The sequence below is a fragment of the Dromiciops gliroides genome, chromosome 4 (assembly GCF_019393635.1).
Source record: "Dromiciops gliroides isolate mDroGli1 chromosome 4, mDroGli1.pri, whole genome shotgun sequence".
NCBI classification, from domain to species: Eukaryota; Metazoa; Chordata; class Mammalia; order Microbiotheria; family Microbiotheriidae; genus Dromiciops; species Dromiciops gliroides.
Window position 1 is genome coordinate 340,114,209 of NC_057864.1, and position 17,982 is coordinate 340,132,190.

The 17,982-nt window shown below is 36.0% G+C and overlaps 1 protein-coding gene across 2 annotated transcripts in view; it reads left to right on the forward strand.

Moving 5' to 3' along the window:
• FIG4 (FIG4 phosphoinositide 5-phosphatase) overlaps positions 1 to 17,982 on the forward strand; it is a 143,705-nt gene that overhangs the window by 56,465 nt on the left and 69,258 nt on the right. For both annotated transcript variants that reach the window (XM_043999417.1, XM_043999418.1), the window contains 5 exons: positions 4,153 to 4,286; positions 5,671 to 5,787; positions 9,908 to 9,953; positions 12,091 to 12,239; positions 13,293 to 13,459. In XM_043999417.1, the coding sequence (XP_043855352.1) occupies positions 4,153 to 4,286; positions 5,671 to 5,787; positions 9,908 to 9,953; positions 12,091 to 12,239; positions 13,293 to 13,459 (613 nt within the window). The remainder of the gene's footprint in view (positions 1 to 4,152; positions 4,287 to 5,670; positions 5,788 to 9,907; positions 9,954 to 12,090; positions 12,240 to 13,292; positions 13,460 to 17,982) is intronic.

A 17,982-nucleotide genomic window follows, 5' to 3' on the forward strand; every position in this document is an offset into this window, starting at 1 on the left:
AACAGAACCTTTAAACCATATGTAAAGATCACTGCAGGCCACATATTGACTTAGAAAATCACACATTAACATTATCTATGTTTTACCTTTTTTTACTTATTCTGTTAAATATTTTTCAGTTACATTTTAATCTGGTTCAGACTGACATGGGCCTTGTGTTTGATATTTTTGGCCTACAAGATCTTCATATGGGGAAATAAAAGGCAAAGCAGAGTTAATTGCTAGCTCAAACCAGACTTAAATCTTAGAAATCTAAGGCTTCTATTAGAGCAGAATGATAAGGCAGATTTTAGGAAGTGAAAATAGAGGCATGGGTCAGCAAGGAGAACCAAATATGTTGATATCATTAAACTCTCTAGTCTCTTTGTACTTTTATTAAAGTTGCCCTGACCAGTCACAAGATCTTATGGTGATCAAGTGGTGTCAGATCCAAACACATCATCCGTAAGTGTTTGTTTTAGGCCACAGGCAAAGGAAATCGAACATAGAATAGTATTACCTTTATCAGCCTTTGGCCAGGCAAGTGACTATAGGAAATGACCTAGGTGAAAAGAAGATATTAACCTTGTGAAAGTCTATGACATAAGCTTTAGTTAATTTTCAACTGTTCATGAACTTTTGATAACATGGTATGACATATAAAAAAAGTTTGAGAGACATAGTTTCTGGGTAATTAATCATTTTATTAATCATACTAGCATATAATTAATAAAAGGGGTCATTGACACTCTTGAATGCCAAAGACCTCTTATGGAGCCCATTCAGTGCTTATATGCCCTAGGAAGAGTACGGGTATTCCTGAGGGTGGCAATCAACTCTGATTGGTTAACAAGTAATGAGAGAGAATGAATATTATAATGAGAGGTGGACCTATTCTAATGAGGGGCAGGGGGACATAACTTTGGTCATGTCATTTACTTCCACACCTCCCCCACCTAGGGCAGTCTCATCAAGGAATTTATAACCATTTAAACCTGAGTAGAACATAATGGGTTCCCTCACCTGGGTAGGGTCTGAATCAGGTTGAGGAGAAAATTAATCCAGTCTTGTTATCAACAGTGTCTTTCAGATGCTGGCTTGGCCTAGTAGAGAATAAGATTTCAGAAAGGAGAAAATTCCTGTCGTCCTAATATTAACAATTAGTCATTTAAAAATTATTTCTCTCAGTAGGACACTGATGAATAAAGGAAGAATATTTTTTTACCCTTTTGGTTCTATGATTATGTTGTGTCTGAAATTGAACCTGTCAAATAAATAAATGGTTTGCACATCAGGTAGGTGTTTTTCTAGCATTTTTAGTCAGAGTATTTGGAGAATTTCCTTTCTCTACCAGCCTTTCTTAATATGACATTGAATATTAGCCTAATATTCAGCATTGGGCTGATAATAAACAAAATCAGACTTTGGTGAGAATTGTAATTGTGAAACACTTTTGAGAAATGTAGTAAGATGTTTAAGAATTCTAACTACCTTTGTTTTAAAAATCTCATCTTGTATTTACAAAGTCAGATTTCAAAATATATCATTAGGACACATCTAAATTTACAAGAACTTGCAAAGTGAATCATTGTTTATATTTTACAGAGTTCTCATGTACTGAAAAATCTATGGCAATATAGGGACTCACACTTAAGATCTTATATTTAATTCTCTCTGTCATTTGAATACATTAAAAATTATATTTGATGTGTAATTATTTGAGTACTTTCTCCAAAATTCTCATGTATACATTTATTTGAATGTTTTAAAAGGTTGGCAGGCAGATTTTAAAAACTCTACTTGTTCATTGTTTCTTTGCTATTCAAAACCCAGAAGTAGTTAGTAACATGGTGATTATGCACTTGGGAATTAAATTGCTCTTTAGTGGCAATGTAGACCGTGGGTTTTTTTGTTATTTTGTTTTTGTTTTTTAAAGTGGCATTGGTTCCTGTAAATCAGAGGGTAAGAGAATATTGCAAATTTAGTTCACTTCAGAAAGATCTTTTAATCCTATGATTAAAAAGTCAAAATGTCTGTCTGTATGCATATACACAATAGTGGTACCAGAAAACCTATCACCACTTAAAATTAGAAGTTAATGAATAATGTTCTTGGTTTCTTTTTTGAAGTATGGATTTTAGATGCCATTTAATAAGAAAAGTAGGAAGATGCCCTCAAAATTATGTTAAAACCAGGATTATCAGGATCATAATTTTAGGATTAGAAACTACCTTAAAGCAGCACTTCTCCAAGTGGCCCCTGGAAGTAAGTCCCCATGGTCCTTTCAGGGAGTCCATGATATTAAAACTATCTTTATAATAGAACTAAGGTACTATTTACTTATTAAAAATGACTCACTTTTCCAGTTACCTATTTGTGCTAGATTTTCTTCATATGTTTCAACTAAAATAACATATTACAACAGATCGAATATAGAAGCAAATAGGAGAATCTAGCTGTCATCTATTAATCCAGACAGATTAGCAAAAATTTGTAGAACATAGTGATTCTTCGTGCTAAGATTCTTTTTTTTGAGGGGGGGGATTTATATTTATAAAAGCATGTTGTGTTTAAATGTGATGGGTTTATTATTATTGTCAAATGGATTAACAAATAGTTTAGAATTTATCAGTTTTAATTTCTAGTATGATAAATATAAGTAGATATATCTCATGCATAAAAACTCTTTGGGATCCTCAGTAATTTTTAAGAGTGTAAAGGGTGCTGAGAATAAAACCTTTGAGAAGTGCTGCTTTAGAGGTCATCTTAGTCCAACCTCATTTTATAGGTGAGGAAGCCGAGTTTCAGAAAAATGAGGATACTTCCCCAAGGTCCCAGAGTTAGTAAGTGACAGGATTGAATGAAGCCATATTTTGTGATTCCTTAAAATTTTTTCTTACTGATTTAAAGGGCTTCACAGGAAAATAAAATTAAGCCATACACACACACACACACACACACACACACACACACACACACAAACAAACATATATATGTAAAAATTTTATTGTGCCATAAATATATAGGGGTGGGTATTAGACTTATTATAGTCTAAAAGTGCTGACTTGCCTTGTGTCACACAGCCAGTAAGTAGCAGGACATGAACCCAGGGTACCCTGGCTTCAAGGATGGCTTGCCCTACCTGATATTTCACACTGCCTCTCTTTCGTATTATGACAGATAATAAATAAACCAAGTCAATTTTTAGTTTAGAGTCATCTGCCTGGGAACTTAGTATAGCTATTAGTGCTATTCTTTTCACAGAACTCTTGTCAAACTCCTTTGGTTGACAACTTGTTCAACTTGGATAATGAAGTTCATGAAATTTTCCCATTACGTGGTACTTATGTAATTTAATTTGTTAGCCTTGAAAACTAAGCAGTTATGAACACAGGATTTGCCTTCAGTCTGTCTGGTGGGGCTAAGTGATTACTTTTCCCTGTTCTTGGAAGCAGTCTTTTGATTTGAGGAGTTTTGATTTGAATTATCTTTTAAATTGTTTGTTACAGATTTGTTAGAAATGGGCCAGGGAGTACCAGGAAGAAAGGAAGGAGAGAAGGAAAAAAGGAAAAGAAGGAAGGCAAGGAAGTAAAAAAAAGAAAACAAAATTTACTAGGAAATGAATAAATGAAAAAGTATTTATTAAGTGCCTAGTATTTATCAGACATCGTGGTAATTACTGGGGATACAGATACAAAGTTGAGTTAGTTCCTGCTCTCAAGGAGCTTATATTCTAATAGAGGGAGACCAAACATCTTGAGGCTCCGGGATGGCCTAGGAAGGAAGGTTTGATCTGAAGAGGCACAGGTATTTTGAGTGGTGTCAGAGTAAATGTTCAATAGCAGTGGAGGTCCTGTTTTTCTCTGCTCTATTTCTGTCCCAGAGCAAAAGGTGGTATGTTAAAAGTGTATTTGTTCATGACTTCAAGGTAAACCTAAATCATTTCAGTTTATTGTATTCATTTCTTTGGGATTTTCTAATGTAATAATATAATGTAACCCATTTTTTAAACTTAACTGTGACTTGATTCACTCAGACCTAAGATTTTAGTGGGTAGGCTTAGCCTTATGACTTTTAAATTATGTAAGCTGAAAGATATTTTAAAATTTCTGCTTCTGACATAGGATAATTACAATGTTAAGAATGTTACTTTTTTTTTTAATTTAAATAAAGGAACGTGAAAAAAGAAAGCATGAAAGGATTCTGAGTGAAGAACTTGTTGCTGCTGTTACTTACCTCAATCAGTTTTTGCCTCCTGAACACTCTATTGTTTATATCCCTTGGGACATGGCCAAATATACCAAAAGGTAAATAGGCATTTAAGTGTTATTGTACTGTTCTTGCTCTTGTAATAGACTGCAGTAAGTCGATGTTTTTGGCAAACAAATGCTAATATTTTAGTTTCTTTCATGTGTCTGACAAGGGGCTATGCTGCTGGTGTAGGAAGTAAGATTAAATCTAAGCAATTTAGATAAGTTGCCCCAACATATACAAAATGTAGATTTTGTTTGAGATTGCCACTGTTACCTCTCTACTTGAATTAGCTGAGGATGTTGGTACTTTTTGAAGGTATCAGTCTTTCCTTTTCACAATCCTGAACAAATCCTCTTTCTCAAACGTCACTTTTGAACTTGTCACTTGTTTGTTCAAGAATCAACAGGGACTCCCACTTGCCTATGTTGAATATGAATTCCCCATCCTAATATTAAGCCCTTCTGTCACCTGGCCTGACCAATAAATATGAAATACCAAGGCTTGTTAATCTTCATTTAAAGCCCTTTTGCCACATATTCAACTTGATATGACCTATCTCTGTATCTTTGCTTATGGTATTCTAGCATAACTAGAGTCTTTTCTCTGCCCATATATGTCCATCGTTTCTTTTAAAACTTGACTCAGTGCTCACCTAGTACAATGGTGTCTTTTCTGGGCACCATTGATCCATGGATTTAGTTTGTATTTTAAAATATTTTCCATTTAGTGTTATCAGCTTGTTTCAGTTTATAGCCGTATGTTTTGTCTTTCCTAAATAGATTATGAACTTCCTGAGAGTAGGGACCATCTCTCATAATTCTTTTATATATAACCTCCACTCCCCTGCCCTGATAATGTCTTGTATAGAGAACAATTTACATAATTTCTTGAGGAATGTGATATTGCTTTTGGAGGAGGCAATAAAATAGGAAAATAAGTAGTAATGACATTATATATTGAAATTGTGGTTGTTGTTTTTTAGTCATGTCCCCATTTAGGGTTCTTTTGGCAGCAATACTGGAGTAGTTTGCCATTTCCATCTCCAGCTCATTTTACAGATGAAGAAACTGAGGCAAACAAGGTTAAGTGAGTTTGCCAGGCTCACACAGCTACTAAGTGTCTATGGCCAACTTTGAAATCACTAAGATGAATCATTTTGACACCAGGCCCAGCACTCTATCCACTTCATTACCCAGCTATCCCTAAAATGAAATTAAGAGTCCCTGATTTGAGATGCTAAGTTATGGTCCTTTTGTATGTGTTTTTGCATTAAATGTTCCTGGTTAGCATCTACAGTCTAGAAATGGATCATTATAATTTTATTACTAAGTACTAGATGAAAGCTTTATAAAAAACAGAAATGTATTCTACTTGAATGTATTTGTCCTATTCGTTAAAGGTAGAAACTTATTTTAAATTTGGATTTTCCCCTCTTAGCAAGCTGTGTAATGTTCTTGATCGACTGAATGTGCTCGCAGAAAGTTTGGTGAAGAAGACAGGTTTTTTTGTAAACCGTCCAGATTCCTACTGTAGCATTTTGCGACCAGATGAAAAGTAAGTATATATTTTTTTAAATTAATAAACTATTTTTTTCCGTTACATGTAAAGATAGTTCTCAACGTTTGTTTATACAAGCTTTACAATTTCAGATTTTTTCTCCCTCCCTCCCCTCCCTCCCTCCCTCCCTCCCTCCCCTAGACAGCAGGTAATCTGATATAGGTTTTATATATATATATATATATATATATATATATATATATACACACACATAACATTAATCCTATTTCTGCATTAGTCATGTTATAAGAGAAAAAAATCAGAGCAGTGATGGAAAACCTCAAAATAGAAAAAAAACAACAGCATCAAAAACAAAAGAAATAGTATGGTTCATTTAGCATCTATACTCTGCAGTTCTTTTTTTTTTTTTCCTGGATTTGGAGATTCTCTTCCATCAGGAGTTCCCTGGAACTCTTCTGTGCCATTGCATTGGTGAGAAGAATATAGTCCATCACAGTAGATCAACACTCAATGTTGATGTTACTGTGTACAATGTTCTTCTAGTTCTGCTCATCTCACTCATCATCAGCTCACGCAAGACCCTCCAGGTTTCTCTGAACTCCTCCTGCTCATCGTTTCTTATAGCACAATAGTATTCCATTGTATTCATATACCATTCCCCAATTGATGGGCACCCCCTCAAGTAAGTATATTTTTAAAAATATAAAAGCAAAGGTTTTTTTTATGATCACAAGAGTAGAAATATTACATTAAAAAAGCAATACCTGTAACCTGTAAGAGGAATAACTTTTGTACTTTTTGGCTAAATCAATTAATTAACACGATTGAGTGGCCTAAAGCTCTAGCATCAAGTTCTGGAATATTCTGTGTGTTATGAATGAATACTATAGTACTGTTTCCTTATGAGAGTATATCTCTACAGTGAGTCTTTTTAATTTGGGCAAAAAGAAGCCAATTACTGATTATTGACAGCTCTTTTTGCAAACATGGGTTGTGGGGCAGCTAGGTGGCACAGTGGATAGAGCACCAGCCCTGGAGTTGGGAGGACCTGAGTTCAAATCTGGCCTCAGATACTTGCTAGCTGTGTGACCTTGGGCAAGTCACTTAACACCAATTGCCTTTCCCCACAAAAAAAGAGAAAGAAAGAAAATATGGATTGCTATAGTCATCTTACCTTCTGTATTTGTAGGTTTTATATTATCATGGGAGAGATGTGGGTAAGGACAGAACAGAGTGGCAGAAGCAAAGTAGTAGAACTTTAACAAAGGTATCTTTAATTACTTCCTTCTTCCAGCCTTCTGCATCATCTCAGAGGCTATCTCTGTCCATTTTCCTTCACCTCTGAAGCAAGGTGGGCTTCAAGGTGGCAAAGGCATCAACTGTACCCTCCTTGTTGTTGGTTTCTTGTTTGGTATTAAAAAGGAGAGGCCTTTATTAAGTGACTTTGAATGACTGGCTACTGATGCATAGGGTCAGTGCTGTTATCATTGCAAGTTTTTTCCATTTCACATGGTTGAAAATTCAGATTGTGGGGTTGGGGGTGGGGAGGAGCAGAAACAGTAGCAAAAGTCAAATGTGAGACTGTTTTCAGCCCTTCCCATTTACTGTGTGTGCGTTTCTATTCCCCGCCCCCCTCCCACTCCAATACTATAATTATCACTCTTCTGCCATGAGTAGAAACATCGTACATGAGTCAATCATCTTGAGGGTGCTGACCAAATCATGGTCATGCTCTATTACTGATTTATACATCAATGTGCTGGCATCACTGGTGTTTCCAGAGCATAGCAAATTATGTGTCATGACCAGTGGAGAGGTAGTGTGATGTCATGCTAGCCGTGAAGCCAGGAAATGTGTTCGAGTCCCGACCCCCACCATTCTCCCCCAACTCTCCAACTTATACTGGCTGTGTTAGCCTGGGCAAGTCACTTAACTTTTCATTGTTCTAGACCAAAGTTTCTTAAACTATGGGTAGTGACCTAATATGGCATTGCATAACTGAATGTGGAGGTCATGAAAAATTTGGCAACAGTAAAAGGTTATGTATACCTGTTTTATATGCCTGTATACCTGGAGTTGTATAAAAATTTCTTGGGTTGAAAAGAAGTCATGAATGGAAAAACAGTTTGAGAAGCCCTGTTCTAGAAACCTCTAAGACTATGAGTTTCAGAGAAGGTATCAACCTGCATTGGAGGTGAGGAAGCTGGTCTGGGAGACTGTTAATATGTCAACAATAACAAAAAGTCAACATTTTACTTAGATATATCTGAAGTAGAACATAAGAAGTGTGGAGTTCCCTGTACCAGTGAAGTCACGGGTCTGGTCTCTATCTGGGCCCTTGTAAAGGAGACTCGATGGAAGTGCACTTCTCTATGTAGTTACATAGCTTCAAGAGGGATAAAAAAGACTCATACTTGCCCCTTCTCCCTTAATGTAAGTAACCAACATCAGATATTCCACATGTGTTTATTTTCTCTTACATTTAACTAAGTTTGGGGAGGCCCTGAGGCACAGTAGAGAAGAGCATTGGATTTTGAGTCAGAAGACCTGGGTCTTTAATCCTGGGTTCTACCACTTGAGCAAATCACTTAAACTTTCTGGGCCTTGGTTTCTTCAGCTGAGGAGGCTGGCCTAGGAGACCTGTAATGTCCCTTCCAGCCCTGAATTGTTGGCCTATGATTTAAGCCAACAATAATAAAAAGGCAGCATTTTACTTGGATGTATTTGAAGTAGAACAGAGAAAGTATGGGGAGTAATGCTACTAAATTTGCATTGTTTCTACTTTGCGGCACCATGTTTTAAAAAGACATGGAGGAAAAAAAAGAAGAAAACAAAAACATAAACCAAGGGGGCAGCTAGGTGATGCAGTGGATAGAGTACTGGCCTTGGATTGAGGAGGACCTGAGTTCAAATTTGACCTCAGACACTTGACACTTATTAGCTGTGTGACTTAACCCTCATTGCCCTGCGGCCCCTCCCCCCCCCCCCAGAAAAAGACATGGAGAACTTGGAGAAGCTCTAGAGGCAAGTGAACTAAAACAATTAAAGTGATGGAAAATTGATCCAAGAAGGAAAGGTTGAAGGAATTCTTGTGGTTTGAGAAGAGAAGGGTAATTAACGAGTGACTTAATTATGTCTTTTGGGATAGGAAAGATTTTTATGAAGATGATTTAAAAAATTTTATGTTTAGAATTTTATTTTCCAAATAACATGGAAAATACAAATTTTGACATCATTTAAAAAAACACTTTGTGTTCAATACATGAGCAGTCATGCAAAACATTTCTACAATAGCCAGGTTGTGAAAGAAAACAGACAAAAACCAAGTTTCAGTTAAAGGAACTAACCAAAAAAAATTATGCTTCAATCTGTATTAAAATACCATCAGTTCTCTCTCTGTAGATGGATTGCATTTTTCATAAGACCTTCAGAGTTGTCTTGTTTCATTGCATTGCTGAAAATAATTGAATCATCTCACAATATTACTGTTATTTTGTATACAGTACACTTCATTTTGCATCAGCTCATGCAGGTCCTTCCAGAAGATGATTTTTAATAGTTATTCTTTATGCTTGTGAGATGAAAGAGGAGAATGGGCAAAAGAGATTTTGGTTGGCTCTGACAAGAGTTTATTTAGTGGGAGAGAAAATGTTAGAATTGATTACCTAAGGTAAGTTAAAGAAGTTCCTTTCTTGGGCATGCTTAGCACAGCAGTGGCAACCATCCATTTTGGATGGGTTGTACATTTATCTGCCTGAAAGGAGGACTGTGTACCAGTTCAATTCCTGATGTTCTTTATGGATCTCTTGGAGGCAGCTAGGGGGCTCAGTGGATAGAGTGCTGGGCCTGGAGTCAGAAGAATTGAGTTCAAATCTGGCCTCAGACATTTATTGTGTGATCCTAGACAAGTCATTTAACCTCTGTTTGTCTTAATCCACTGGAGAAGGAAATGGCAAACCACTCCAGTATCTTTGCCAAGAAAATTCCATGGCAGTATTGGTGTGTGTTGGTCCAAGGGGTCACAAAGAGTCAAACTCTGCTGAACAACAACAGTACAGCTCTCTTACTTTGATGTTATGCTAATTTTAAACTAGAACAAAAGTCATTATGCAAATAATTTTCTGAAATTAAAAAAGAAATCTTTCTTTTAAAACAGGTGGAATGAACTAGGAGGATGTGTGGTTCCCACTGGTCGATTGCAGGTATAGAAAATAGTAATGGTTAATAGTAGGTAAATCTACTGAATTTAATGTAGCAATCTGAAAACAAATGTGGAAAGATATAATTCTTACATAGGGCATAATTTAAAATGTACCTAATTTCTTAAAGTTCTAGCTTGCTAAAAATTTCTTCTTAGATATTTCCAATGCTGAGTGTTGAAAATTTAATGAATTTTATTTACCACTTATGGGATCTTTGTCCTAGAAATGGCAGCCATAATAATTAAAAAGAATTGGGATTTAATTCAACAAACATTTATTAAGGATCAGTTCTGTGGCTGAGGCTTGGATGAGATACCAAACTATTATAATACACAGTCCCCATCTTTATGGAACTTATAGTCTATTTGGGGGTATGATACCTCCATCAATTGCTATAATATGATAAGTTCATCAGAGAGGTTCTGTTACATCTCAGGGTCTCAAATCACCCTCTGAGATTAAGGAAGTACAGAGACAGGTGCCGTATCAGAGACAGAACCTTAGTCTGTCTTAGGAAAGCCATATATATCACAGCCTTGATTAATACCAAAAGACTGATACTGAGGCACTGAGAAGGTATTAAACCTAGCTACAGTATGCAAAATACCATGGGGGAGGGGAAATATGTATGCTTGCACAGGTGCACATATACAGCTCTGTTGGTTCCCTTTCCAAGAGTTAGCATCCTATGAAGAGACATAATGATACATCCTTGTCAGTCAAATCTTCTTGGGGATTTCTACCACTCAGCCATGAACTTCTTGATTTCTTGAGGCTCATCTGGATCTACATTTTTTTCCAAAGGCAACTGAAGGAGTTACAAAACTCTACATCCTATAAAAATAGTCAATGACCAGATTCTTTCTTAAATTCTCTACTTCATATGTCCCTTCTTTTTCATCATGGTGGCTCACTGTGGCCCAGCTGTGAGCAGTTCAGTGTTGCCCTGTCATAATGCAGAACACAATTCCCAGTTTTTAGCTTGCTAGCTGAAGTGCTGATAATTATAGTGCTTCCTGGCATTTGAGTTGTGATAACGGGGGAACATGAGACAATTGATCCCTGTTTGTCATTCTATAAAAATCAAGTGAATATTTAATTTATATAGTATAAGGTGAGCTCTCCCAGTGCCTAGCACAGTGCCTGGTACATCATAGATACTTAATAAATGTTCAACAGAAGACTGAACTTTGATGAAAAGAAGTAAGGAAGTACATAACTAATTCTAAGATGTGGGTGATGATTTAATTTCACTAAAATGAACAAGAAAAATCATTTATAGTCCAAACAATTTAAAGACAGATTTATACCAATCCTAAATGAGCTAAAAATCTGGCCTCTTATAATGCAAGAAATATATTTTGGTATTTTAATCTTTCTTTTTTACTTACAATTACATGTTTAACAATAAATATTTGATGGGTCTAAGAACAGTGTGATAATGGTGATCAAATGGCTGATGTAATTTTAGGTTTCATTAAGAGAGGAATAACTTCAGGAAATAAGGAGGTGATAATCTCATTCTAATCTGCAACAAAACACATTTGTGCTTAGTTCTGGGCACCAAATTTTAGGATGGATCTGGGTAAGTTGGAGAATGTCCAGAGAAGAGCAAGTAGAATGGTGAAGGGCCTTGAGTTCATGCTAAATGTGGTTCAGTTGAAGCAATAGAATAAAAACTGTGGGGGGAAGGTGCACGATAGCTCTTCAAATACATGAAAAACGGTCATTTTTGAAGAAAAACTATTTTTTTTTCAATTTGGCATCAGAGGGGAAGAAATGGAGAGGAGAAATGGGTAGAAGGTACAAAGAGGCAAATAAATGTAGAGTTGGTGTTAGGAAAAATTTCCTAGCAAATAGAGCTATTTCAAAGAGAAATGGGTAATCTTGGGAAGCCTTGGGTTTTTCTTTGGAGTTATTCAAAGCAAAGGCTAGATAACTACTTGTCAGGCTCTGAGCTTCTTTGAGGGGTAAGAATTGGTATATGTGATCACTAAGATCTCTTCTAGCTCTGAAACTCTGTGTATGAATACCCTGTATTAGTCTTAAAGAAAAAGAAAACTAGACTCTTATGAAAAGTACAGCCAGACAATTGTGACTACCATATAATGACTGTAGAATCTTTTAAATTTCCTAGACTGGAGTCCTTCGAACCAATTGTGTGGATTGTTTAGATCGCACTAATACGGCCCAATTTATGGTAGGAAAGTGTGCTTTAGCTTATCAGCTATATTCCTTGGGCTTGATCGACAAACCTAATCTACAGTTTGATACAGATGCAGTTAGGTAAGACTTATTTTATATACCATTTCTTCAACATAATGGCACAAAGCAATTGTTCATGATGTTTTTAAACATTCATTACAGTTTACTGTTCTATGAAATAGTAAAAGGCATATTGTGGTCATACTATTCAGTTCCTCAAGTTAGTGTGTTTTCTACATAATATTAATCAAATTAATTCTTTGAACACTAGTATTTAACATGTTTATATCATGCCACATTCCCCCCCCCCACACACACACACATTTGATGTCTAAGTAAATTGAACTTCTCTGCGGGGTTGAACTTTTTTCATTAGAATGTTAGTTTAGTATCTTGAGAGTAGGAACTGTCTTATTTTTCTTTTTGCATCTCCAGCACTTGGCACAGTGCTTTGCACATAATGTAGTAAATGCTTTATTTATTCACATGCAAATTTAATTCTACAGACAACTTAATAAGCCACAGAACATTTTAGAAAAAAAAATAGCAGTTTTATTTCTTAGTAAGAGTTTAATCACAGAGCAGATCTCAAATAAGAGGTTACTTTAAAAATGCAATGACATCTGTTGTTGCCTGTCCGTGGTCTGATAAAAAAAAGTTTAAGCAAGGTCTAAGCAGTCATCACTGCAGATATCATTATAACTAGAAATCTTGACAGATACTTAAATATGCACAAATTACAATTATGCATTCTTTTTAGGGAACGATTTTGCTATAATACTGTGTGACAAGAATGTCTCCTTTTTTAGAAGGCATATCAGAAATAAAATAGATGTCAAATGCAAGGTGCCAACAGTCAGGAGACGTAGATAATTTATCTTAGCTCGTTGTGTTTCTGCTCAGGTTACTTTAAATGAGTAATTGTTTACATTTTTTGGCCACTGAAATACTAATATAAACTGAAAGCATATTAAGGAGAGGAATTCTGTCTTCAAGATGAATAAGATTGAACTGTGACTTGAAAAAAATATAGGAAAACCAGAAATAAGAGACTACCTTTGAGGCCGTGGGCCAAATAAATGATTTTGTGATTGTTCTCATAGAATTTTTAAATGTGCGTTGTCTTTTGAATAGGTTATTTGAGGAACTATATGAAGATCACGGTGATACTCTGTCTCTTCAGTATGGTGGTTCTCAGCTTGTTCATCGAGTAAAAACTTATAGGAAGATAGCCCCGTGGACCCAGCATTCCAAAGACATCATGCAAACTCTGTCGAGATACTACAGTAATGCTTTTTCAGGTAAATGGGGAGTTACAGATAATTTCAGAACTCAAAGAGATACAAAGGCCTGTCTGAGGTTTCTATTGTTTCTTGTGTAACACTTCATGTATACATTTTTTCTTCAGTTATCTGATTTAGCTAGACAAAATAAGTATTAAGTTTTTTTTCCTTTCAGAGCTAACTTTTTAACGACTTCAATGTTAAACATAGTTGTTTCTAATTAAAGATTATTATAAGTGTGTACCAGCTGCCTTAGATAAGTCACTTCTCGTGTTACCCATCTGTAAGATGAGAGGGTTCAGTAGATGACCTTTAAGGCACCTTCAGTTTTTAATCTATATTCCTAAAGCTGGTGATTTTGTGATTATATGTGACTGCTTACATTTTCTGTACATTAAACAAAATTGCAATGTATGCTTTGCTCTGGTCTTACCTGCCATTCTTTTTTTTTAATCATAAAAGTATTTTATTATTTTCTAGTTTCATGTAAAGATAGTTTTCAACATTTGTTTTTTATAACATTTTGAGTTCTAAATTTTTCTCTCTCCCTCCCTTCCCTCCCCCCTCTCCAAGACAGAAAGAGATCTGATATAGGTTGTACATGTACAATCACATTAAACATATTTATGCATTAGTCATGTTGTGAAAGAAGAATCAAAACAAAAGGGAGAAACTTCAAAAATGAAAAAAACCAAACAAACAAGAAAAAGTAGAAACAGTATGGTTCAATCTGAATTCAGATTCCACTGTTCTTTTTTCTGGATGTGGAGAGCATTTTCCATCATGAGTCCTTTGGAATTATCTTAGATCATTGTATTGTTAAGAAGAGCTAAGTCTATCACAGTTGATTATCACACTATGTTGCTGTTACTGTGTATAGTGTTCTCCTGGTTCTGCTCATTTCACTCAGCATCAGTCCACTTAAGTCTTTCCATTACCTGCCATTTTGATTATAATGCACAAGTGTGTTTTTTTTTTTTAACGAGAGAGAGAACCAATGAGAACATTTAGAAAATAGTATCAGCAGCTCTGACAACTCCCTGAGTTTATAAAATCAATATTTTCTTGTGAATTAAATAAGCAATTTTCAGTAATTCAGAAATGATTCAAGAATAATGATAATTAAAAAAAATACTTTGTGGGGCAGCTAGGTGGTGCAGTGGATAGAGCACCGGCCCTGGATTCAGGAGGACCTGAGTTCAAATCCAGTCTCAGACACAATGCTTACTAGCTGTGTGACCCTGGGCAAGTCACTTAACCCCAATTGCCTCACCAAAAAAACCCCCAAAACAAAACAAAAAACCTTTGCCTCTTTATTTCTTCATATGACTAGAAACTTTATCCAGAGCCTTCTGAAGTCAAGTGAAGTGAACAAATATTTATTAAAACTGCCTGCTATGTTCTGGGGATTGTACTAAGTGCTGGGGATGCAAAGAAAGGTTAAAAAAACCACCCAAGTGGGGCCAGCTCTCACTCTAATGGGGTAGACTACATGTAAACAGGCATGTACAAACCAGAGAGATATGGGATAAATTGGAGATAATCACAAAGGGAAGGCACTAGCTTTAAAGAGGCTTGGGAAAAAAGAGATTTTACTTGGAACTTGAAAGAAGCTAGGAGATGGAGATGAAGATGAGAAGGGAGGGAATTCCAGGCATAAAACCAATGAAGTGGTCAGTGAAGATCCTTGGAATCAGGAAATGGAATATTATGTGAGAGGAACAGCATTCGATGATAGATTATGTAGGAGACATTAAGGTATAAGAAGACTAGAAAGGTGGGAAGAGGTCAGGGTATTAAGGGCTATAAAGGCAAAAAAAAGTCTAGAGTTTTAATATAATTCTTTTTTCTTAGTCATAATAGCTATGGGAAGGAATCGCACCTCCTAGAAAGGAGGTGTACAAAAATTATTTTATTTGTCTTCCCTCTATTACCTTTTACTTTGAAGATCAGTGGATTACATCATTCCTCCACTAGATCACATTTCTCACATTGATGGATGACTTGCCTTTCTTCTCAGTCCTGTGTCTGTGACAACCAGAAATGGAAAATACCTCCAAGAGCATTCCCTTTTTCCTAGTCCAGTTTTGGTCCTTTTCATCCATTGTCAGCATCGAGTACAACACTAAAATGTTCCAGCATTGATTGAGTTCATTTTGCCAACTCCTAAGAAACTGAGAAGCTGACTATTTGAACAAAGTGATGTGTTAATAAAAGCAAGGTGGCCATCCTAAATAGCCCTTTGTGTTCTTAAATAGTCTCCCTTAAAAACCAATGTTTTACAAGGAAACATTTATAAATTGAAACAGAAACTATTTAACCTAGACTATATGCTCAGTCAAACCCTGAAGATAAGAAAATAGTGTGGTTAATTGACACAGTTCTAATAGGCAATCTGCTTACTCTTGTAGTTATCTGGTTACAGATATCTTACTTGAAAAGGGAAACATTCTCTCTTCCTAATTGGCAATAAGGTTTCATGTTTTACAGCACTTCTTTAATTGTTAGGGGAAAAGGCAGGTAGGTGTTCCAAGTGTCTCAATTATTTTATTTTATTTTTTACATAAGTCCTAATACTATGCTCCAGATTTGGTCATAATATGTATGTATATTTGTGTGTTGTGTGTGTGTGTCTTTTTAAGCATCTGGAGTCTGAAGTCATCTGTTTATTGCCAAACAGGCCTGTATATATTCAACTGTCTTTTAATGAGGAATTAAAGTAAGCTAATTATGGAGCTTTCTGAGATCCTGAGGTTTTACCATTTTTCCTGGGCCAAATGTCATGATTTACTAGTTTTTGGTTTTTTTTACAGGGGCCCAATTGAAAGCTGAGCCTGAGCACACTGGGCGAAAGCCTAATTCAATAAAAATACTGCCTGATTTCCTGATGTGTTCAAGCCAGTGCTTAAACAATGTGTTGCTACACACGTATATGTGATATCTTTTTAAAAAATCAACTTGGTATCTTTCTACCCACTATGCAAGATTTCAGAGTCCCAAGTTAACAGTGAAGAAGGGAGATGTTAACTTTTATAAACAGGATTCTCTCTCTCTCTCTCTCACCTTTTTTAAAATAAGAAACCTTTTTATTTATAATTTTGGGTTCAAATTTTTATCCCTCTTTCCCTTCCTCCCCTTTCCTCTCCCTTAGGCAGGAAACAATCAGATATATGTTATACATGTATGATTATGTAAAACATTACCATATTTGTCATTTTGTATAAGAAAATTTGCTTAAAAGAAAAAAATGAAAGGAAGTGAAAAATAGCATGCTTCAGTCTGCTCCATCAATATCAGTTTTTTCTTTGGAGGTGGATAGTATGTTTCATCAATAGTCCTTTGAGATTGTCTTGGATCACTGTATTGTTGAGAATAGTCAAGTCATTCACAGTTCTTCATCAAACAATATTGCTGTCTCCGTGCAAAATGTTCTCTTGGTTCTGCTCCCTTCACTATAGATAATTTCATACATGTCTTTCCAGCCCTTTCTGAAGTTATCCTGCTTGTCATTTCTTAGAGCACAATAATATTCCATCACTATCATATATCTCTTTCACTTTTAGGATAATTATTTTTCTTTTCTTCATGGCAGTTAATGGAGATGTCAGGCTTTTATTTGTCTTCTACCTTTTTTTTTTTGTCCCTCTCCTGTCATGGGTTTTGGACTTAGTTTTCTTTAATTGTCTTTTCATACTTACCACTCCCCCTCCCCCAGCTAAAAGAATTGAGAGAAGTAGTGAAAGGAAAACAGTAAAGGAGAAAGGGAAAGAAAGGAACATTGGGCTACAAATCCTGATTCTATCATTAATCCTACGGCCATGGACAAGTCACTCTCCTCTTTGGGCCTCAGGTTCCTCCTTTGAAAATGAGGAGGGGGGCAGCTAGGTGGAGCAGTGGATTAAAGCACTGGCCTTGGATTCAGGAGGACCTGAGTTCAAATCTGGCCTCAGACATTTGACACTTACTAGCTGTGTGACCTTGGGCAAGTCACTTAACCCTCATTGCCTTGCCCACCAAAAAATGAGGAGGGAGGGGGGAGAGATGGGAGGGTAAGAGAAGCAGAGATGATACTCTTCCCATAAGAAAATTCCCTACTCAGCTCTAGCTGCTCCTGGGCAGTAGTTGGGGACAGCTGGAGGTAGGTGGGAGGTGGAGAGGAGCTATCAGAGAGTTGCTTATTAATATTTAACAACCAACTTTTGGGAGGAGAAAGACACACTTTTAAGTTTTATTTGCATTGTTAACATTTTATCCATCACTTTCTTAAGTCAGACAATGAATGAAACAATAATTGAAGCCCTGATTTGTAGAGTTCTTTGATGTCCAAGGTGTAAATGCTGACCCTGAAATTTCTTTTAATAAAGTATTTTATTTTTTTCCAGTTATATGTAAAGATAGTTCTCAACTTTTGTTTATACAAGCTTTCCAATTTCAGGTTTTTCTCCCTCCCTCCCCCCTCCCCTAGACAGCAGGTTCACCCTGAAAATTTAACAGTTGATTAGAACTGGCTCCCACATATCCCTGGAGGGTAATTAGAGACA